This window comes from Petaurus breviceps, unplaced genomic scaffold (genome assembly GCF_028583685.1).
Source record: "Petaurus breviceps papuanus isolate PSGF00001 unplaced genomic scaffold, PetGlider_PUasm1.0 156, whole genome shotgun sequence".
In the NCBI taxonomy this organism is placed as follows: Eukaryota; Metazoa; Chordata; class Mammalia; order Diprotodontia; family Petauridae; genus Petaurus; species Petaurus breviceps.
The window spans coordinates 8011451-8034566 of record NW_027185720.1 but is presented as its reverse complement, the minus strand read 5'-3'; the positions used below and the strand labels follow the sequence as shown (position 1 = coordinate 8034566).

Here is a 23116-nt window from a genome sequence, read left to right as displayed (position 1 = left end):
TTAGTAAACTTCCCATTACCTGGCGGTAGGCTGTTTGCTTGAGATGATTGCCCTGGTGAGAGAGCACTGGGCTCAGACTCTAAAAGTTCTGTCACCAGCAGATCATAGGACCTTAGAGAAGTCATTTCCTTCTCTGGGCCTTGGTATCTTCTCCTGTAAAGGGAGGGAGATGGGCGAGATGATCCAGGGGGTCCTTTCTGTGCTGTGAGATGTGAGAATCATAGAGTCAGCGAGCATTGAATAAGAACCTGCTCATTCCAGGTACCATGCTAAGCCCTGGGAATGCAAAGAAAGGAAAAAAACACAGCCCCTGCCCTCAAGGAGCTTACAGTCTGATGAGGAGATGACGTGCAGACAGCTGTGCACACACAAGCCATTTATAGGAAAGGGACGGCCCTAACATTAATGCCAGTCAGGACAGGCTTCCTGTGGGAGGTGGCCAGGAGGGCGACATGTGTCAGTGAAAACCTCCATTGTCCAGAGATGGACTGTCATGCTCCAGGAGCTCCCTGGAGGAGGCCTGGGTTGCTGGACCCCAGAATGAGGGGGAGGGGCAGGTGTGAGAAGACTGGGAAAGCAGGAAAGGCAGCAGGAGCCCAGCAGAGTGCTTTCTGTTGATCCTGGAGATCATAGGGAGATGCTAGTGTCTTTTAGATGGGGGAGCACAGTCAGACCTGAATTTTAGAGAGATCAGTTTTCTGATCACCGGTGGAGGACAGCCTGGAGGGGAAGGGACTTGAGGTCAGCAGACCCCCCAGCAGCTGTTGTAGTGGTTCGGGTGTGAGGTGATGGGGGCCTGCACCAGGCTTGGGGCAGGGGCCATATTGGAGAGATGCCGAGAAGTGACAGACCTTGGTGAGGAGTCAGGCAATTCGGTCCAAGTCACAGGTGAAGAGTTGTCCCCTCTCCGGCCTCCCTGAGGAGTGGTCATCCAGCTCTGGGCAGTGGCTTCTCTCCGTCCAGGAGGTCAGACATGGCCCGGGCCTGGGGCAGAGCCTTTGCTTTGGAGGTAGGAACTGAGACCCACTGAAGCCCCTTCTCTACAGAGCACTGCTTCCGGGTACTCTTCCATCTCAGGCTCCTGGCTGCTGCCTTCCAAAGCACAGTGAATGCCCTGCCCTAGAAATCTAGGCCCTTTTAGTTGGCAGCAGCCTCTGAGGGCATCTGGCCAGGACTGCCCGCCCCCCTTAGCATCTACATTTTAGAGGAGCCCATGCAGCCACAGGACATCCCTAGCTCACAAGGGAGCCGGTTCTTCCAGACAGCCCTGATTGTTAGGGTCTTCATCTGCCCCACACTTTCTTCTGATCTTTATGCCCTGTGATAGCCCCTCCAGCATTTAAAGACAAATGTGCTGCCCCCCCCCAAAGGCTCCCCTCCTCAGCATTTACACCCCAGATCCAGCCCAATGTTGCTCATTAAACTGACAGGGCCTAGCCAGGTCTCCCCTTCTGTACCTGTGCAGTAACATTCAGATTGGCTTTGGTCCTAAGTCCAAGACTTTGAAATTTAATTGGGTTAAAATGTGTACTGTTTGTTTTGGAGGCTTGTGCAAACCTACTGTGATCTCCAAAAATCCCCATTCCATCATATCTTACACATTAGTAATTCTTCTTGGTGTTTCATCATTGGAAAATCTGATAAGCGCAGGGCCTTGACCTCTTGGCAAAGTCAGTGACGAAAATGTTGAGCTTAGCAGGGCCCGGGCTAGGGCTCTGGGCCGCCCAGTCTGGGCTGACATCATTCCTATTATCATGAGATGGTACTTGTACAGTATCGAGCACGGTGCCTGGCAGAGAGAAGGCTGCCCAGGAATGTGTGCTACTGGCATGATCCTGAGCCAGTGGGACGTACTGTAAATGACTCACAAATATAAAACCACAACATTCATGAAGTTCTTTCTTTAGAGGTAGGTGGTGTGAGTTTACTTACCCTCACTGAACAGATGAGGACAAAAAAAGTGGAGTGCCTTGTTCCCCCCCCCAGCTAGGAGGGGTCTCCTCACTGCCAGGTCCTGGGCTCTTCCCTGTGGCCATGTCCTGCCCTCCAGCCTGCACTCTCCCTCGGGTTCCTATGTGTACCCCAGGAAACTGCCCTGTGCCTCCTGATCAGCACATTAACAACCACCCCAAAAAGGACTTCAGCCAATTCAGTGCCTACCATGGGGCCAGGCCAACGACAGCAGCAGTGAGAGCAAACTCTGTCAAGAACTGTGCTTATAAAAACTGCTGCTCTAAAAAGAGTGAGTGTGCGTGAATGTGTGTGTGAGTGTGTGTGTGTGTGTGTGAGTGTGTGTGTGTGAGTGTGTGTGTGTGTGTGTGTGTGTGTGTGTGTGAGAGTGTGTGTGTGTGTGTGGTGGGGAGAAGGAATGGGTATAAAGAGGAGAACAGAGAGGGTAGAGTTGGAATGGTGAGGGAAGGCCTAAAGGAGGATCCTGTGCTTTTACTCGTATCTGAAGAGAATAGGGCTCCTAGAGGCCCCATGAGTGGACACATTCCTGTTGTGTAGACATCGCGATCCTGAGAGCCAACAGTGCCTGCTTCTGCTTGTCCATAAGAGTGCCAATGACTGCACCCATGGGTGCCTCTGTTGGGGCAGAGAAGCAGACGGGCTCGGGGGGTGGGCAGGAGTTAGGAGGGGTCAGTCCCGGGGCAGGGGGCAGGAGCCCCATTACCTTATGACCATTTTTGTAAAGCACTTTCTCCTCGTGGCAGTTTCACGGGGAGAGCTGGTGCCCAGAGCCCAGTGCATCAGCAGCGTCCTGCTTGTAAGAGCCCGGCCCTGCAGCTGCTTCACTGCATTTCTCTGGGGCTCGGCCCCCTCGCTCACCCAGGATCCAAGAACAGTGCCTGGCTCCCAGGCCTCCCTTCCCGGGCACACCCCACTGGGCAGGGCTCTCTTAACGGCTGCTGTTGTTCCCAAAGGTCTTTGAGGAGCTGCTGCTGGACGCCGACTGGAGCATCAATGCAGGCAGCTGGATGTGGCTGTCCTGCAGCTCCTTTTTCCAGCAGTTTTTCCACTGCTATTGTCCGGTTGGTTTTGGTAGGAGAACTGATCCCAATGGAGACTACATCAGGTAAGCCCGGCCAGGGCAGCCAGCCATGAGCCAGGCAGAGCAGCGGGGGGAGCTGGGCCAGGACTTGTCTGCGCACCTTCCAGTCATGTCTCCTCTCTCCTTCATTCTCCCCATAGACGCTACCTGCCTGTGCTGAGAGGCTTCCCTGCCAAGTACATCTACGATCCCTGGAATGCACCAGAGGGTGTCCAGAAGGTAGCAAAGTGCTTGATCGGCGTCAACTACCCTAAACCCATGGTCAACCATGCTGAGGCCAGCCGCCTGAACATCGAGCGGATGAAGCAGATCTATCAGCAGCTCTCGCGGTACAGAGGACTGGGTATGTCCAGAGCTGGCTGGAGACAGCTCCGTCTCTGCCCCTGCCTCGGATCTCAGACGCGTTTTAACAGAAAATCCTTCCCCTTCCCCCACCCCTACAGGCCTTCTTGCTTCTGTGCCCTCCAACCTCAATGGCAATGGCGGCCTCATGGGCTACGCACCTGGAGAAAACGCTCCTGCTTGTAGCAGTGGATCGGGAGGTATGTACTCTCCAGAAGCCCCAGCTCATCAAGAAGGCTTACTGGTCACACATCTGTGCAGAAGAGCCCTGGGGAGGGAGAGTTGGAGGGTTCAAGACAGCTTTCCTCCCCCCAGGGACCACTTACAGGTCCCTCGGCTCTCAGGAGGAGATGCAGGGGCCTCATACCCTGTGGAGGAGGCCAGTTGGTGGCTGATTGAATTCATAGAAATGACCTTGTGTAGTTGAGCTCAGGTTGGATGAGATGTTATTGCAGATTGAAGATGGAAAGCATTTTCATGATAGAAGATGAATCATCAAGTCATATTTAACAGGTTAAGTGAAAGTCAGATCTGTTTGGAATGGTGGAGCCATGAATGAGGGGTCATTAACCTCTTCAGAAGGTCCGCAGAACCCAGCTAACAACAGCTTGTGACTGACTGAGTAGGAGCTTTCAGAGCAAGCCCTGCTGAAGGGCAGCACATTTTTAAAAGTTAGAGAGTTTGTCTTTGTTGTCTGTATCGAACAGAAATAATAGTCTTTGTGAATCAAGTTTTGAAATAGAGAGTAAACATCGTGCTTCTTTGTTTTCCAAATAAACATTCACATTCTTTGACAGTAGAATGATAGGCACTCCTTAAAAACCTAGATCTTCTTATAAGAAGTTGGCCTTTTGGTCCTCAGGAGCTCCAGCTGGTGCCAGCGATGGCCAGATACTTCAGGCCTGTGCGCTCCCAGAGCCCGCGACAGGAGCCGGCGGCGTTCAGCAGCCAGGTACTTCAGATGACACCTTTGAACCATTTCAGCCCTTGCCGCCCTTGGCACAGAGCAGAGGAGGTAGGGAAGGGCTGAGGAGCCAGCAGGGGGCTTCCTGAGCTTCTCCCACGGAGCCGGCCTCCTCAGGGCGGTCCGCGGCCCCCCTCTTGTCTTGTGTTGACCAAAGGCTGAACACGACTCTCATGTCATTTGACTTAGGCTGCTGTGGTCATTGTGTGTGTTCTGGTGTTCTTCTGTATCACTTCAGTAATGAAGGTCTGCACAGACTTCTCTGAATTGCTCGTTTCACTCTTTCTCACGATGCAGAAATGCTCAGGTGTTTGGCCGCTCCCTGATGGACGTGTTTCTAGTCCTTTGCTACTGCAAAGAGTACTGTGGTAAATACTGCAGTACACAGGAGGCCGTTTTCTCTGCCTCTGAGTGCGCCCGCTAACAAGCGCTGGGGCAGACATGCCGAGGCTCTTCTCGGCCCGGCCCGGCCCGCTGCCCCTGCCTGCCTGCCCCAGGCTGAGCGACTGTGAGTTGGAACCTTGCTCGTTCTCCTCTGTTCCTCTTCCATTCACCATCTGTAGCATCTTCCACACTGCTCATCTCGGTCAGCCTCTCTTTGGAGAATCATTTCTGTATCAACTTCTCCATTAGCCAATAGCTCTGGGCCTGAGGGACATGTCAGCTCACTGTGTAACTTGGATATCAGACAGTGGATGAGATTTTTTTTCCCAGCTGATACTTACATTGAGGTTGTTCATGCACAACCTTTTTAATTTGATGGCATCAAAATTAGATGTTCTTTTTTTGTGTGTTCTCTTCTATCCCTGGTTTGATAATTAGTTTTCTTCCCGGGTGGATCTTCAGAAAGATTTTCTGCATTCTTTCTTAGATTTTAATGGACTGGAGACAGTTTCCAGCCCCAGGGCCATGCATTAGACTTGTACAGTTTGAAGATGAAGATTACTATGCATTCTCTTTTTTTCCTGATTAGAGGAGGAATGTCCAATGTCTTTTTTAAGGCCCCCTTGTGCCAAAACATCGTGGCCTAAGGAACGTTTTAGCTCAGAACCTTTTCAGAGGTGAAGTATGTATAGAAACATTTATTGTCAGTGTTTCCTGTACGTGCAAAACTAAGAGAATAGCTTTGTTCAAACAGATAACCGAAACTTTTGTAGAGAGAGCAGTGTTAACATTCTTATGTATTGCTTACCCAAAGAAATTCAGTACATCAAGAAAACTTCCAAAACTTCTGCTGAAATCAGATGAGTATTTTCTAGCACAGCAGAAGAAAATTAGCTTAAATTGAGGGGGAGAGAGTGACAGGAGGTGTGTCACCCATAATTGAATGAAAACCGTTGCCTTCCAGCCTCCCAAGCATGTGTATTTCTCCTTTCTGTTATTCATCATTTAAATCTTCTTCAGATGAGAAGATTTGTCCATAATGCTTCTCGGGGTGAATACTTGTGATGGGCTGAATTGGAATATTTCCAACATTTGGATAAATAAATTATTATTCATTTGGATTTTAATTCTGCCTCATAAGGAACCTGGTAGCCGGGGAGTAAAGTGAGTCCTTTAGCTCAAGTAATGTCTCTTGTTTTTCAAATACAACTAGGTTACTCTCAGGGGAGTGGGATTTCACATTATTCTCATGAAGACAGTCAGCAGGCTTACATGTTAAAGCAAGGTAAGAAGCAAGCAGAATGAACGTAATGTTCTCTTTGCCTTTTCTGCCCTAAATTTCCATTTCTAAATGTATAGGAAGGAGCTCCCTCGGCGGCGGAAAGCGGCACAGGCAAGAGGAGGAGAGTCAGAGCATCGGCCCCAAGATGCAGCGACAGAGCGTGAACTAGGTGTCTGCCCTCCCTTCTGATGCGACAAAGGAAAGTGGCGAGACACAGACTCGGTATTGGGCCTCCAAAATGGGCAGAGCGAAGATGAGATCATTGAGTTGGAGATGACACGCTATGGTCTGGTAGTGGACGAATCAGAGAACTGTGCAAGGCCTAATTTTCCGGCAAAAATAAATGTAGAAAGACAGCGATCCAACCATCCCATTTCCCTGACTGTGACTTTGTAAAAGCAGCTCAGAGCTGCGATGCTGTAATGGGTTGTCACGGGCTCCCTTCTAGAAGCCCTTCCCTTAATGTCATTTTCTCCGAATGCCTTCGTTTATTCCACCAGCTTAGAAGCAGACCCTTTCAAGTTTGGGAATGATTGGGGGCAGGGAAGGAGGCAGTGGTGCTGGCCTTTCTCTGAAACAGCACAGGCAGTCTGAGGGGAGCTGAGGGAACTCGGGGAAGCGGGGGCAGACGTCTTGTAGCCAGCATGCATCTAGTCATGTACGATTGAAGTCAGCTTCACAGGTGCACGGTGATTCCTTCACTTGAATTTGGTCTCGAAGACCTCCTGGCCCCCATGACAGTGACCGACTGCTCACCTCCTTCATTGATCTCGTCCCGTGTATTTGTAGCTCCTTATGTCTTTCTGTTCTCAGTGAACTTTCCACGCATTCTTGGAGTCTTTATCCCTCTGGATTGTAAGCCTCTTAAGGAAAGGGGTGACTGCTCAGGTCATGGAGGAGTGCCCAGGTGATGGGTGAGGTGAGCAAGGAAAAGCAGTGTCCGGGGGGATTTCTTGTAATCAGATCTTTGGCTCCATCCAGTAAGAAATGCTCTTGCAGTTGAAGTTGGAGTCTAAAGTAATATTCTCTTTCAATAAATTATTTCAAAATGTTCTTTATTGATGGAATCCAGTTACATTTTTGAGACGCATTATTTCCAGTGGCATTTCTATGGTTTTTAACTTTTTATTCAATTTCACAAAGGATAAATGGCAATTTGTATATAAAGTACTTGGTAATGAATTTGTTTAATGTACATAGAAATATTCATGATTAGTGCTAGACTTCTCAATATATTTTTGATAATCTTTCACGTATGGAAAAAGTGAAAATTGTAACTGATGTAAAATTGAGAGTTTGCAGCAGACATGGGGGAAACATGGAGGAGGTGTTCAGACTTTCTGCAGAGATTTTGTTAACATTTTGAGGCACAGTTTTCTCGGCCTCATTGTATGACCCAGCTTTGCATACTTTGATACTATAAAGTTTAGAAAACGTATGTAACCATAGTTTTGGGTAGAGCGCTTCCAGACATAGCCGTGTGTATTTGAAAACTTCATGGGCTCTGGTGTGTGTCCATACTTGTGCAAAGTATCGTTTCTATGTCCCTTTTTCCTTATATCTCTATTTTTGTTTACTGCTCAAGTGGCCTTGTCAATAAAGTGTAAATACAGAGACCCACGTTTGTGAGCTGTTGTTTGGGAGGGTCTGGGAGAGGTGTGGCACAGTGATGACCGATGAGGCCAAAGGCAGAGGCCCCCACGGAGACTGGCCCTATTGCTTTGTCCTCACTCACACCTGGTGTGCCCAAAGTACATTCCACCCGGAGCATTAGCATTTGAACAGCTGGTCACTTTATGGCCAGCACCTTTCTTTTTTGTAGCCGTTCTGATTCCCCCTTCTCTGGCTTACAGGCTATGGTTGATGGTTGTAGTTTACTCCACGAGCCAGAGGAAATGGAGAGGGGGAAAGAGTTGAGGGCCGGGTCTCTGACCAGAAGGAGCAGGGGCTTTTTCCAGTTTGGGGGCCTCTGTTACCTCTCAAGAGGCTGTTTCTGACCCCTTCTGTTGCCAAACCCTTTCAGCAAATGACTGAAAGTCCTTCCTCAGAGGATTGAGGACATCCACCTTGAGCTTCCGTAACTCTCCTGCAAAGCTCAGAGCTTCCCTGGGTTCATCCGACTTCTCCACAAATTCTCTTCTCAGAGAACAAACATAGGCCTTCTTTTTATCAGACAAAGCTTCTCCCTGGGTACCATCCCTTCCTGTCTCCTTCATTCAGGAGCTTGCTGCAGCAACCTTTTCCTCACTGCTATCTTTCCCCGTCCCTATTTCCTGGCTGCTTCCCTGCAGTTTACAAACATGTTCTGGTTTCCCTTTGAGACCCATTCCAGTTCTGCCCCTTACAGTGGGTCCCAGTGTACTGGAAGAAGAAATAAAAGTGCAGGTCTAGATTACTGAAGCATGCTCTGGTCTTTAAGAAACGGCCGTAGATTGTAGGAAAGCAAATGTCACTCTGCCTGGAGTGTCTAGAGACGGCAGGTATTTCAGCCTGTCTACCAATGAGATTGAGTTTGTTTTCCTGTAGAATTCTAAAGTAATCATTAAAGGAACCATTTACAAGCACTCACAAGGGGAGAGAAGTATTTGCCATAAACAGATGCGTTAATTAAGAGTCGGTCATGCTAACCTAAACTCAACTCATTTCATTCTCGGACAGACTTAAAGAGGAAGGAAAGGGAATAAGCATTTTTATAGAACCTCCTCTGTGCTGGGCATTGTTTCATTTGTTTACAACAACTGAGAGGTTCATGCTATTATTTTCCCTATTTTACAGAGGTTAAGTGACTTGCCCAGGGTCACAAAGCTAGTATCTGAGGCTGAATTTGTATTCAAGTCTTCCTGACTCCAGGCCCAGGCCCTCTATCCACTACGTCCCCACTTCCAATGGGAAATTCGATGAATACAGCGTTCAGTGAGGTATTTAACAGATTCTCTCAGAATCTCCTTGTCAACAAGATGGAGAGACGTGGATGGCAAGGAGAGGAAGGTGGATTCAGAATGACTGACTTGGCCCCAGAAGTGCTGATTAATGGCAGCTCGGAGAGAGAATGCAATCTTTGGGTCCTGTTTGGCATTTTGACTGAAGAAAACATGGCAGGTACACGTAGGACAGTATCAGATGACAAAAGACTGAGAAGGACAGCTAATAGGTTGGATGAAAAAACCGACAAGAGATGCACAGGATGGAATAGGGCAGGAAAAACACAGGAAAAAACCTTGCTTAACAAAGCTGCACAAAAATGGAATGTTACTTACTGTGGGAGTTTCCCCATCAAGAGAAGTTTTCAGGAGGCCTCTGAATAACTTTCTTCAAAGGTGATGTTGTCAATGAGGTTCACGAAAATAAACACAATCTCTCTCTGCCTTGGCCTATTCCCCTCCACCCCTCTGTCTCTGTCCTCTGTCTCTCAATGGATGGATGGATAGATAGATGGACAGTCCCTTCCGACTCTTTGAGTATGACTTAAACATTTGCTATGTAGAGTCTGATCTAGGCCCTTTGTTGAGCCTACATTCTTTGAAGATTTATGGAGTACATAGAATTGATCTCTTAAAAGTCGAGCAAATTCAAATATGAACAAAGGAATTTAATAAAATAAAAAATTTAATAAAAATTTTATTTAGTAAAATAAAATTTTTAAAAATTTATTTAAAAAAATAATAAAACAAAGGAATTTGATAAAAATTCAAATATGAACAAAGGAATTTAATAAAAAATTTTAATAAATTAAATTTAATAATCTGCATTTAGGCACCAAAACCATACTACACCAATCTGCCTTCAATCATATCATTTTTACTAAGTAGAAACGCTGACTGATAATTTTTTAAATGTTCTTTTTTGCTCCAAATCATAGGAATCTGAGAGGGGCCAAACAAGTTTGCTGTACGTATGTGTAGAGAAATCTCCCATACGATAATTTCTGATGCCCTTACCAATTACCTTGGAATGGCCTTGGGAGAGCTGGTGGGCCACAGGATTCCATTGTGCAGTTTGCAGAAGTAGGGAAATGAATAGAGTGTTAGGGGGAAAAAAGCAAGAACATTTGGGCGGCAAACACTAAAAGACCAGCATAAATGAAGTCTGCTTTCCACGGAGTGGGATTGATTTAACACACGTGGCAATGACACCTTTTATCATGATCAGACATAGCAGAGTCATTTCAAGGGCAGTGGAAAGAATTTGAGACTCAGGAGTCAGGAAGACCTGAGTTCAGATCCTTTGTCAGATGTTTGTGACTTTGGACAAGTCATTTAACCTCTTGGCCTCAGTTTCCTCATCTATGAAATGGTGACAATCGCATCTACTTCCCAGAGTGGTTGTGAAAGCTACGGATGGATAAATGCTAGCTGTTGGTATTTATTTTGCTAGACTTGAGAAAATATAGTTGTGCCTCACTTTACCCAGTAGGTGAATTCCTAAAGAATTACGGGAAATTAATTTAGAAACAAATATTTTGTTGGTTTAAAAATCTCAGAGATGAGGCCCAAGTTCTGATTGGTCACAGACTTGACAGCAGTTCCTGCTTGGTTAACTTGCCTTTTCCCAGTCCCTGACCTTTCTGTAAAATTGTTAATGATCTATATACAAAGATTTAGGAACCAGGGGCCTTGCCTATTTCAAGGATCCCTGTAACATTTCCAGAGCACCTGCCAGGTCCCCAGACACTGAGCTCTCTAAGCACTTTTCACAAATCTCATTTGATCCCCAAAAGCAGTTCTCTGAGATAGGTGTATGCCTGTATCCCCTCGCCACAGAGAGAACATGTTGTTCTAGACCCAGCTGTCTGGAATGGCAGCTCCGAGGCTAGGAAAGCAGAGTGGCTGAGAATGTAAAGTCCTTTGGAGAAGTGTGGGAGGGTTGGAGAATCCCCGAGAGGTCTCCATCCACACCATGGCACCCCATGACTACACGTGGGGCACTGCCCACCACCCTTCCTAGAAGGAACCGCATCTGTGATTTTTGCATCTTTCACTGATTGATTGATTGGGTGCAACCACTGGAGATCAGCTCTTCTGCAATTTACAATCTTGGGAGAGTTGGCCAGGCACTGAGAGTTTAAATGACTTGACCAGGGTCATGGTGCTAGTAAGGCAGAACTTGAACCCGCAATTTCCTGACTGTGCTTCAGTCCACTTTGGCCGGTTACTTGGTGGATTTGATGTAATGTGATTGGTACAATCCAGTCCCTCTTTTCTCCGAGGCACCCTTCCCTCTGGAGAAGTGTTTGGAACAGTCTATAAAGGACGTAGTCTGTTTCCCTCCCCGAAATGCTCAAGCAAAGTTATGATAGGCTGAGATGAGGCTGTACTCGTCTATGATAGGCTCATGCGGGGCTACGTTCAGCTACGTGATAGGCTGGGCTAAGGCGGAGACTGTGCTGAGTTGTGATAGGTCGTAATGCGACGCTAGGAGGAGCCAGTCTGAGTTATGATAGGCTGAGGTGAGGCAATAGTGATTGGGCTAAGATGAGGCTACGCCGAGCCGTGATTGGCTTAGGCAGGACCTTGGCGGAGCTAAAGGTCAGCTTCCCGGAAGCGAGGAGCCAGTCTCCGCCGACGGGGCTCGCAGAGGGCTTCCTTCGCGCAGGTGAGGACCCCGGGCCGCGCCGGCTCTAATCCAACCCCTGCTCTGGCTCTCCCGGGGCGGGGCGGGGTATTCCATAAAGCCCGGGGCTTCGGGCGGCATTCCCGGAACCGGAGGGCAGGCGGCCTGGCCTGGGGCCCCCTGCTTCCCTTGTCTCCCAGTCTCTGCCCCGCGGGCCGCTGGCGGCGCCTCCCTTTCCTGCCCGCTCTCGGAGCGGAGGTCCCAGAGCCACCAGGGCCCTTTTCTCCCTAAATACCGACCTCATCAGCCATTTCAGTGAGTCAAGGAACAGGCTTGGACGTAGGAAGACCCGCGTTCAAATGTGATCTCAGGCTGCGTGACCCTGGGCAAGTCGCTTCACGCTGCCTGCCTCGGTTTCCCCGTCTGTAAAGCGGGGTGATGATAGCCCTGCCCCAGGAGACGGTGTGAGGAACAGAGGTTTCCTAGCCGCCTTCCTTGTCGGGGAAGTAGAGGCCGGGCCCAGCGTGGGGCCCTCCAGGGCTGGGAGAGGAGGGATCCCAGCCCCGGGAGGGGCCGCTGTCTGTGCGCCGCATTGTGCCGGGACTGGCCGCGCTGCCACCCCGTCGCTGAATTCTGAACCACTGTCTTCTGCCCTCGCATCTGCAGACACTCAGAGTGTTAGGCTGGCGGCGCTTTCCGAAAAGCTCAGCAGCATTGCGGACTGTAAGGTCGGTAATGCAAAATGTGGCTACGCCTCGGGACGAGGAAAGCCCGCACATCTGGAGACTAGAGCCAGAATCCCGGGGGAACCTTAAACGTGTCTCCTTCCGCCGAGGTTCTGAAAAGATGTATTTCAGAACCACTGAAAGTGCTGCCACATTCCGCCTCCTGCCTCCTAGGCAAGCGACACGTGCCTGGCTTCTCATCTTCCCCTTTTAAGTGTTTAAAATTTTGAACTTAACACCAGATAAAATGAGCCTTTACTTATACCAAGCAAAACTGGATGACCGTGCATGAGACGGAATCTATTACACCCAGCTTGCGTTTCCTTTTAGTTCATCATAAATCCGACACAACCTTCAGAGTTGTCCTCTTGTCTGTATTTCCTTGTTTTTTTTAAAAAAAAATGCTTCTTTAACCTTTTTTTTTATGGCAATGCTAGCACTGCCTACCCCTCCCTAACACCCTTTTCACCTTCCAATCTCATCTCCCTTAAAAAAAAAAATCCATTTGACAAATATATATAACAAGCAAAATGGATGTATGTCCGGCTCCTTCTGCACCTGGGTCCCTGCTCTTTCAGCAGCCTCATAGCCGTGTGGCCGCATTGCTGTAGACCCTCTTCCTCTTGCCCCAGTCCTGTTCACTTGCATCAGTTTATCTCAGTTTTCCTAGGTTTCTCTGAAACCATTTTATCATTTCTTACAGTGCAGTAATATCCCATTATATTCATTTACCATAATTTGTTCAGCCAGGGCTGGGTAACCCCTCATATTTCCAATTTTCTGCTGCCACATAGAACTGCTACAAATATTTTTGTACAGGTGGGTCTTTTCCTTTTTCCTTCTAGAAGGTCCAGGATTATGTCAGACCACTCCCCATTATGGCTGTTGTATTCCAGCCAGAGTCTCTGCCGCTCTGCTCATGCCATCCTGTAAGCCTGCCTGAAAAGAGACTTCTTTCCCGGGTGCCCATTTCCTCACTCCTTCCCCACAGGTGAAAACTATCTCTCCTGGGATTTCTATAAACTGATGCGGAGTGAGGGGAGCAGATCCAGAACACTGTACACAATTACAGACACATCGTAGGTGTGATGACTGACTTTGAGAGACTGGGCTCCCCTCAGCAACGCAAGGTTATAAGACAGCTCTGAAAGACTCATGATGAGTTAGAGTCTCAATGCAGATGGAAGCGAGCTACTTGCCATCTCTCTCGTTTTATTTTGTCCTTTGCTCGTTATTCATTCCATTGGTTATAATTCTTTACAGCTTGACTAATGTAGGAGCTATATCTGACTGCATGCCTCCATTGGGGGGAGAGGGGGAGAAAATTTGGAACCCAAAAACTTGTGGAACTGAATGTTGTAAACTAATAGTAAATAATTTTTTTTTTAGTTCTCTCTCCTTGGGCTTCCGGGGGAGACAAAGAAGAGAAGGTCCAGGGTGCTCCCATCATGTTTTAGATTACATCATGTTTGTTTGTATGTGTGAACCTCTGCCCCCCCCTCCCAATTATATCGTAAAGTTCGGGACACTGGCTAGGCCTCAGTTTCCTCATCTCTAAAATGGAGATCAAAATAGTTGTGGTGCCTATCTTCCAGCCTTTTTTGAGTCAAATCAGGTAATGTACTTTGTGAAAATTCATGTTTATGCCCCATCACCTGCCCAAAGGGGTGGCATTTTTGTTAAACAGGATCTAACTAAGGCCCTTTTAATCACCTAGACTGGAGGAAGCTCCTCACCTTGCTTCTCCAAAGAAACAAGGCAAAGCGATGCTATAAAAGCCACTTTTAGTCCCTGTATCCGATGGGAAGGAGCAGCATTAAATGACTGTACTGTAAAAATCTAATCTCCCCTCTCTGGACCTCTAATAATAGGGGGGGAAATTCCTGCCATTAATAAAATTGTCTTCAGACTTTGTTCCATGCAATTTGAGGGTGGTTAGTTGGGTAGCTCTGACGTGTAGGGATTAATAATTTTTATGGAGTTATATTTTGTTTTGTTTTTATTTCCTTTTTTGGAAGGGGGAAGGCAGGGCAGTTGGGGTTAAGTGACTTGCCCAAGGTCACACAGCTACTAAGTGTTAAGGGTCTGAGACTGGATTTGAACTCAGGTTCTCCTGACTCCAGGGCCAGTGCTCTATTCTCTGTGCCACCTAGCTGCCGCTACCTAGGAGTTTGTTTGTTTTAATAAGGGCAATGGAAGCTCAGCATCTTCTGCAAGAGACCAACCAGTAAGCTGTAGTCAGGTATCCTGATGACACACTGCTTGCTGTTTATTCTCCTTACTCAAAAAGGATTCCGTCTGGGCCATAAGTTATAAAGCAGCATTTTCATACATTATATCCCTTCAGCAAAGGAAGGCTATAGAAATCTTTGTAACCTTTTGGGAGGACCCACTGAGCTCCCGGCCCCCTTGCCTACTCCATGAGCTGGGCACAGGTCTACATAATAGGAATATTCGGTCTGACTCCTGTTGTTTCATGGCAATGGCATATTCAGCCTGAATGCTCATTCTCTCTCTACCTCCCAAGAGGCAGCAGGCCCTAATTCTGCTCAGCCTTGATGGAAAGAGAACTAGGGCTAGCCAGAGGGGAAGGCGTGTACAGCACAGCATAGACCTTCCAGAGGGGAATGAGCTTCCTGCTGGGGAAGGGAAAGGAAACGAGAAAATCAGCTGGTGCTGGCATTTCCCCTACCTCCTGCAGTGAGGACCGTTCTGAGTGGGCACCAGGGCTGGGCTCTGGCACTTAACATGAGGTAAAGGACAGGTGAGTAACTGAGAACATAAGAGAAAGGATGAAAGAGACCAAAAGTCCAGGGAGAACCGAAGGCAAGCAAACCAAGAGATTCATAATCACAGAAGGAAAAATGAGAAAAAATGCAGAGACCATGGCACGATGAACAATACTATACAATTAAGAGAATGAAACAGAAGTGGAAGCAAATTTGGCAGAAAAGCAAAAGACTAAAAGAACTGGGACATTAATGCATTGTTGATGGAATTGTGAACTGATCCAACCATTCTGGAGAGCAGTTTGGAACTGGGCCCAAAGGGCTATAAAACTGCATACCTTTTGATCCAGCAATTCCACTACTAGGTCTGTGTCCCAAAAAATATTTATAGCAGCTCTTTCTGCAGTGGCAAAGAAGTGGAAATTGTGGGTGTGCCCATCAAATGGGGAATGGCTGAAGAAGTTGTGGTCTATGAATGTGATAGAATATTATTGTGTTATAAGAAAGGATGAGAGGTATGGTTTCAGGGAAAACCTGGGAAGACTACGATGAATTGATACAGTGAAGTGAGCCAGGGTAACATTGTAACAGTAATATTGTAAGGATGATCAACTGAAAGATTTACCTATTCTCCACACAGAGGTCCATACAGTGATCTAATGAAAAATGCTGTCCACCTCCAGAGAGATACAGAAATGACAGACTTAGAGTGCAGATGGAAGCAGATCTTTTTTCAGAATGTGATTGATGCAGAAATGTTTTACATTACTTCATTTGTATAATTTGTATAATAGATATTGTATTTCATCCCTTCGCAGTGGGTGGAGGAGAGGTGAAGAGAGGGAGAGAAAAAGAATCCAACAGAGACCCTCTACCAAGCAAAGTCTCTGCTTCTGCCTGTGAAGGGAAGGGCAAGAAAGCAAGTCCAAAGGAAGAGGGAGAAGGGTAAAATTAACCAGTCTGCCGTGGTCTAAGATGAAAACAGACTGGAGACAAGGTGAGAAAGGAAGGGCTAGAACTGAGCATTTGGTCCTCACCTTAATCACAGTTGAGGAAAGAAACCTCAGCATCAGCCAGACTTGAGAAGGGTTTTAGACTCATTTTACAGATGAGAAAATAGAGGCAGGGAGTGGTAGATTTACAAGTGGTCACACAGCTTAGTGGAATTAATTTTTCAAAAAAGAACAAGCAGAGGTAGCACAGCAAGTAAGACCACCGGCTCCAGTGTTGAGAAGACCTAGAGATCGAATCCCGGGCTCAGCCACTTAGCGCCCACCCAGAAACACCTGGCCGTGTAACCTTGAGCAAGTTACTTAAGCCCGTTTGCTTAAAAAAAAAAAAAAAAAGCAGAAAACCAATAATTGCCAACCATTACGTTCTTTATGTTTCTTACAACCATCTTAAGGCACCATCTAGCTTGGCCTCCTCATCTTACTGGTGGGGAGGCCCAGAGAAGTGACCAGTGACACATAAAATCTGGGCCTAAAACCCAAGTCTTGGTCCAGTGATCCTGTTTTTTAACTTGATCTTTTAAATTTACTTTATTTTGTAATGTATGTACTCTGCTATTTTAATCAGTGATTATGATTAAAACCACAGTTGCATGTAAAAACAGCAGCCTTCCTTTCATTTAGCTACACCAGCATTCCAGATGGTAAACCAGGGCACCACCAATAACCTGGTAGCAACTTTCCCTCATCTCAAGCCAACTTCCTTGGAAGAAACATAGCTTCTTAAAGGTTAGCCCTTGTTGGTTTTGTTTTCGTGACAATTATATTTCTAAAATAATATATTCGGGGCGGGTAGGTGGCACGGTGAGTAAAGCGCCAGCCCCAGCGTCAGGAAGACCCGAGTTTGGTTAACTTAACACTTAACGCTTGACACCCACACAAAAAAAACTAGCCATGTAACCTTGGGCAAGTTACTTAACTCCAACTGCCCTCCAAAAAAGGCAAATAATAATAATAATAATGTATTTGTAAGGAAATAAAGAGGAAATTGGCATCTGTTAACAAGGAAACATCCCTTTCCTGAAGGAACTGATTTTAAAATGCCCTGCCCTTTTGTACTATACTGTCCCAGTTCTAGAAGGGAGAATTCAGGGTCTGTTGAAAGGAGGAGTTTCTTTATCTTAAGTAAGAGCAACACCAGTGGTACTCGAGTTAACACCACAAATTGTTGGGCAAGAAAACTGATTCAACATTCTCGTTTTAACCAGCCTTAAATTTTAAAAAATTAGAAATGAGAATCGATTTAACTTAAGTTTTATACTGTTTGGTAATAGTGGCAATCTTCCTGACTTAGGAATGGTAAAAATGTCCCTGAAATCTCCCACTGACCTGTTGAATCAAGATTCATGTACCTTAATTTAGACTTTAAAATTATCCACTTTTGCATGACTTCATTTTAATATCTATGCAAATAATCGACTGCTTTATAAAGTATTGTATACATCTCAAAATGAAGCTTGCATGGAGCTGTACTATGTCAGAGGCCACGACTCAGCTGCCAGGGATCCCATCGGATCCCACACTTAATAGCAAGGTGAACTTGGGCAAGGTCATTTAACTTCCCTGGAGGGCTCTAACAAGAGGATGATTATGTCAATAGAATCTACCTCTCAACTGCTCCCAGCTGTTTTGAGGAAATAGCTTTTTTTTTTTTTTGGAAGCTTGCTGAAATGTGAACATGTTAAATAACTTTTGGTAGGCAGTTGGATTAACTTGAGTCTTTCGAAAATTCCATCATGATTTCAGTTGACTTGTTTTAAAGTCAAACTAATCCTATCTAAAAGCACCTCAAATTGGAAAATATGGTATGAAAAGGATATGTTTTCACTTTCTTCCAGATAGTAAATACACTGCAAATTCTGCCATGGTGAGAGGCATTGGCATGTTTAGGATGTTACTGATGAGATCCCGACCATGCTCACTGTGTTCTTATAAAAAGACTGAAGCATTCCGGTATGAAGCCTTCTTAAAGTACTTCACCTCTACACCTGACAAACAACAGCCCAAAGATGAGAATAACATGACTGTGGGAAGCCTCTGCAGGCTATCAGTTGACATCAGGAAAATCCGAAAAGCAAAGGGATGGCTGCTTTTCAAGGAGGAAACTTACGTTGAAGAAATTGCTGATATTTTACAAAAAATGGGCACTAGCGAAACTGCAGTAGCTCACATCTTGGAACGCTGTCCAGAAGCTATCCTTTGTAGTCCAACAGCAGTTAATACCCAGATAGACCTGTGGCAGTCTGTCTGCCGAAATAAGAATGAGTTAGTGGCATTAATAGAACGGTTTCCAGAATCTTTCTTTGTTGTTAAAAACCAGGAGAACCAGAAGCTTAATATTAAATTTTTTCAAGAACTAGGCCTCAAGAATGTGATCATTAGTAGGTTCTTGACAACTGCACCCAGTATTTTTTGTAATTCTGTAGAGAAGAATAAACAAACGATCAAGATGTTACAGGAAAGTTACTTGAATTTTGGGGGCTCCCAAGCCAACATGAAAGTTTGGCTACTAAAACTGTTGAGTCAAGACCCATTTATTTTGTTAAATTCTTCCACTCCCATAAAGAAAACACTGGAATTTCTCCAGAAGCAAGGCTTCACAGACTTGGAAGTTCTCCAACTTTTGTCCAAACTCAAAGGATTTCTTTTTCAGATCTCTCCTACTAGTGTACAAGAAAGCATCTTTTTTGCTAAGAACACTTTTAAATGCACCGATCAGGACCTGAAGGAACTGATTTTAAAATGCCCTGCCCTTTTGTACTATACCATCCCAGTTCTAGAAGAAAGAATTCAGGGTCTGTTGAAAGAAGGAGTTTCTTTATCTCAAATAAGAGCGACACCAATGGTACTTGAATTAACACCACAAATTGTACAGTATAGAATTAGAAAGCTAAGCACTTTGGGATATAATATAAGGAATGGAAACCTAGAAAACTTAAATGGAACCAAAAAAGAGTTTGAGTCCAACTTTGGTAAAATACAAGCAAAGGAAGAGAGACCATTATTTAATCCTGTAGCACCTCTAAATGTTGAAGATTAACATAAGATAATTAGGGTGCCTCTTTGTACAACTATATAGAAGAGTCAACATGGCCAACAGTGTAGTCTAGGTTGGGAACTCCGGATCCTCCCAGCAGACATTTTGTGGTCCTGGTCAAGCGTCGGGGGCTGTTAATGTGTTACCAAGGCTCTTGACCACATCATCTGCTATATTATGAACTCTGAGATACATTATGTTTTTTGTGATGAAATGTGATGAAATATGTGTATAAAACCTTGTGAGCCGGGTTTCAATAAAAGTATATAATAGTCATCCAGGAGCATGTTAGTTTTATTGTTTACTTTGGATAGCAATTAATCTACTTATTAGGTAATCCTTTGAAACTTGATAGTGATCTCCCATTGATTTCAAGTTTAACTATATCTGTACAGTGCTGTTACAATCATCATTGAAGAAATTAATGTAAAACATTGGTTATCTGCTATGATTACTCAAAATTGCAGGTAATTTGAAGCGACTCAGCCTACTAGATGCCCTGTTTTCTTTGGTTTAAATACTGGATCAGCTGAAACCAACTAATTCCAAGTTTCTTTTTTAGCCTAGATGCCTTGCTTTTAAATTCAAAGATGTTTTGATTGTACTTAATGTGAGAATCACAACTAATACTTATATTACACTGTAAATATGACCCACTTTTAAAGAAAATATACCAAAAAATCCCACTGTATACAACCATTTTTAGGAAGAATATTTCCTCTTATATGATTCCAAAAGACTCATGATGGAAAATACTATCCATATCAGAAGAAAGAACTATGGAATCTGAATGCAGATTGAAGCATACTATTTTCATTTTTTTGTGTTTTTTCTTTCTTAGGGTTTTTCCCTTTTATTCTGATTCTTCTTTCACGCAACTGATGTAGAAATATGATATGATTGTACATTATAACCTATATCAAACTGCTGGCTGTCTTAGGGAGGGGGGGAAGAGAAGGGAGAAAATTTTGGTACTCAATCTCTTATAAAAGTGAATTTTGAAAACTAAAATAAAAATAAACTGAGGGAGGAAAAGAGGTCATGTTACATGGGTCCCTAAAATAGAAGCACTCAGATTTAAATCCTTCCATTCCCAAAACTGAAATCTTATGAGCCTATTATGCAAAGCAAGAAGCTACCTATGTATTTCATATGCTTTGCATAGCAGGAAATGTGGATTCTGCATCTAAATTCAGCCCTTCTTTCTCCCCATTTCTAGAGCTTTTTATATTAAACTGTATGGTAGAATCAGAAAACCAGCTATAAAGCAGGTCATATGTCCCTTGTAAATATTAACACATCAAAAGTCTTTCAAAGAATATTTAGCCCACAAAGTGTGTCTGAATTTTCTTCCTCAACACAAGCATCATATTCATATAATGGAGGGGGGGGGGAGGTGAAGGAGAGTAGGAATGAGGTGGCCTTGTCAATTCAAAATCTAGGTAAATGGAGGTTTCCTTCCTTTGAAAACAAGGATTACCCTGACTTTCTGTACATATCCCAGTGCTGAGTACTGTGCTTGCTAATAAGTCTTTAATATAAATACCTTTCTATCCCATAAAGTGTCGGGTATGACCAGCTGAAAGAGAAATAGCTCCAGTGGATTTACCTATTGGGGAATTATGCCTTTCAGCATACACTTATGTAACTGGACTTCATTTCTGTAGTCAAATGTAATTAACTGCCATAATAAATGAATGGCAAGGGGAAAACTTCCAGGCAGCTCCAGGTGTACCCTGCACAACCCACTTTCTACACCAACAGCCAGCAGGTGAACGAGTGCTTAATTGAACACTGTCCCACTTTTTATCAGTTTCCTCATCTGTTAATGGAGTGAGCTGGATGACATGACCTCTGGGGCCGCTTTCCACTCCAAATCTATGATGTCGCCCTTCCTAAAGAAACTAGGTTAGAAGCTGCTGACTGATTAAGAGCAGGTATAGGAGAATTCATCATCCCTCCTTAAGTTGATTCAAGGATTTCCTGGGTGCAAAAGGGCATACTCTTCCTTAACAACAATCTTAGGGACCAACAAATTTTTACCTTCAAGCCTGGTTATCTGGAGAATGAGAACACTGTCTCCTTAAAACCCTCATTTATAGTATGTGAAGCACATCATCCCCAAGTTTGCATTGCTTAATGACACAGAGTTAATAGAAGACAATACTGGATACTACACACTGGTAAAAGCCCAAATCACGAAAAGAGTCTTCCTTAGAAACTTTTTTGAAATTCTCTTTATTTTCTTGTCTTTATGAAACATTTCCTCTTTTGCAGACCAGAGTGCTTTCCTCCTCTATCCATCGGGTTCTCTTTCCCATCACCTTTTGTAGAAAACCTTCATTCCATTAGCAGTTACCAAGTCCCTTAATCCCAGATCCATGGTGTCAACAGTAACAAACACCACTTGAACATGATTGTCTCAGTCATTGGGGTGGGTCGTGGAATTCTGAATCTCCATTGTTCCAATGCTCACTCACCAGGCTGGGTTACTGGAGCCATCCAATCACAAACGACAGATACCTCCAGGGATAATGTCCTTAGTTTCTTGAAATGAGCTCCTCCTGTTTGACAGGTCAAATTGCTAGTCTATGTAAATAAATTGGAATAAAACATCAAGTATGTAGTCGTACATATCATCAGCTGGCAAATTCATGCCCACAAAGCCGTCTATACTAGCCATGCCCTGGCGCTGTTGGCTGGAAGCCCTTCCCCAAGATATATGGAAATGACAACACACTTGAAGGTTAGAACATGAACCAAGCTTTACACTATAGTACATAAGACAGGTGGGTAACCTTTCCATAGAAGGAAATTTCAACACTTTTTACTGCAAGAAAATGTTAGAGACAAACACAATTGAAAATAAATATGCAAACAAGTCCTAAAATTCTATGTGTAAAAGAAGTTTAAGTACAAAGCATTGAAGATTATGACCGCAGAAGATAAATTAGGAATAAAATAAACTACTAGGTAAGCAGAAAAGAATTTTCCAAACAGCAGTAAATTCTCCAATATAGGGGTTTTTTTTTAGCACATCCAATAGTATTCATGTCGATTTTCCAATTGCTTTTCAAACTATGGTGTTTGCAAAGAAAGTTGTAACCAGTGAGTACATTCTAGTACTTCACATAAGCAAACTTGTCTTTATTTAACCCCTGATGGACTGGACTGAACTCTCTACTTCAGTCTTAATAGTGTTCAATAAAGAGTTTTCAATGGAGCATTCTGGATTCACTTAAACTGTGATGGTGCTGATGAAAGCTTAAAAAAAAAAAGCTTAAGTAAAGGAACACAATCCTCAAGCTGTATGTAGACACACACTAAGGTAAACTACTTCACTGTAAACAAACATTTAACTCCAGATCTTGAAGTGGTTTGGCTCAAGTCCCGCTGGACATCCCTTTAACACATCACATGACATCTCCATAAGTAAGGCCAAAGCATGGCTGAGGAGCATAATTTGGACACACAGGCCCAAAGCACAAAGATTAGAGACAGAACATCAGATTCAAGGGGACAAATGACTGCTAAAACTTAATTAGATTGTCATCTCCTTAGATAACATCTAATAGATGGTTTACTTAGATTGACTGTTTTCATGAAACTGGATTTTGTAAGAACAGTTGATGTTCAAAGTCATTCATTCTTGGCAGACAAAAGCACAATGAACAGATTGTGATATGTGAAACTAACATAGCACTAACAATAACACTCACTGGCTGAAAATTTAAAAGAAAAAATGGAAACAAAAATTACGAAGATCCTCTTTCTGACTCCAAGGCCTAGAATTGTCCCGTATTCTGTACATACAAATCTTCTGAAAGAAGCACTGATGCCCATCTCATGCCTCAGGCTCACCTGGAGAGTCAAAAAGCAGCTCTCCAAAACTTGCTTTTACGATGTCCTTAAAAATCGGTGGTCCTGCTATTGGAATTTAAGCCGGCCTAATGGACTTTTTTTTTTGTAGGAGTGAAGAATTCTGTATCTATATCTTGGTTGCTGCAGCAAATTCTTAAAGAACAACTATAACAGTTATTT

At 44.6% G+C, this 23116-nt stretch overlaps 2 protein-coding genes across 6 annotated transcripts in view; both read left to right on the top strand.

The window, feature by feature from the left end:
• CRY1 (cryptochrome circadian regulator 1) overlaps positions 1–7640 on the top strand; it is a 48120-nt gene extending 40480 nt beyond the window's left edge. The window contains exons 8-13 of one of the 3 annotated variants that reach the window (XM_069082011.1): positions 2925–3076; positions 3193–3395; positions 3496–3594; positions 4257–4346; positions 5956–6027; positions 6102–7640. In XM_069082011.1, coding sequence (XP_068938112.1) covers positions 2925–3076; positions 3193–3395; positions 3496–3594; positions 4257–4346; positions 5956–6027; positions 6102–6193 — 708 coding nt within the window. In that variant the 3' untranslated portion in view covers positions 6194–7640. The remainder of the gene's footprint in view (positions 1–2924; positions 3077–3192; positions 3396–3495; positions 3595–4256; positions 4347–5955; positions 6028–6101) is intronic. The other 2 variants (XM_069082013.1, XM_069082012.1) reach the window with 2 other exon arrangements.
• A 3835-nt stretch (positions 7641–11475) lies between these two features.
• Positions 11476–19351, top strand: MTERF2 (mitochondrial transcription termination factor 2). 3 transcript variants are annotated; one of them, XM_069082003.1, is made up of 3 exons: positions 11599–11616; positions 16663–16767; positions 17877–19351. In XM_069082003.1, the coding sequence occupies exon 3, from the start codon at positions 17903–17905 to the stop codon at positions 19076–19078; it is 1176 nt and encodes a 391-aa protein (XP_068938104.1). In that variant the 5' UTR covers positions 11599–11616; positions 16663–16767; positions 17877–17902; the 3' UTR covers positions 19079–19351. The 3 variants fall into 3 exon arrangements, with proteins under 3 accessions (XP_068938103.1, XP_068938105.1, XP_068938104.1); XM_069082002.1 differs by lacking the exon at positions 16663–16767 and having other exon boundaries at positions 11476–11616; XM_069082004.1 differs by lacking the exons at positions 16663–16767; positions 17877–19351 and adding an exon at positions 12241–12654 and having other exon boundaries at positions 11476–11616.
• The last annotated feature ends 3765 nt before the right edge of the window (positions 19352–23116 follow it).

Excerpts from the sequence above, each read along its gene's own strand:
- MTERF2 (XM_069082002.1), top strand. The coding sequence starts at position 11,496 with ATGAGGCTACGCCGAGCCGTGATTGGCTTAGGCAGGACCTTGGCGGAG. Across the intron at positions 11,617-17,876 it reads AGAGGGCTTCCTTCGCGCAG|ATAGTAAATACACTGCAAAT; the intron begins GTGAGGACCCCG and ends ACTTTCTTCCAG.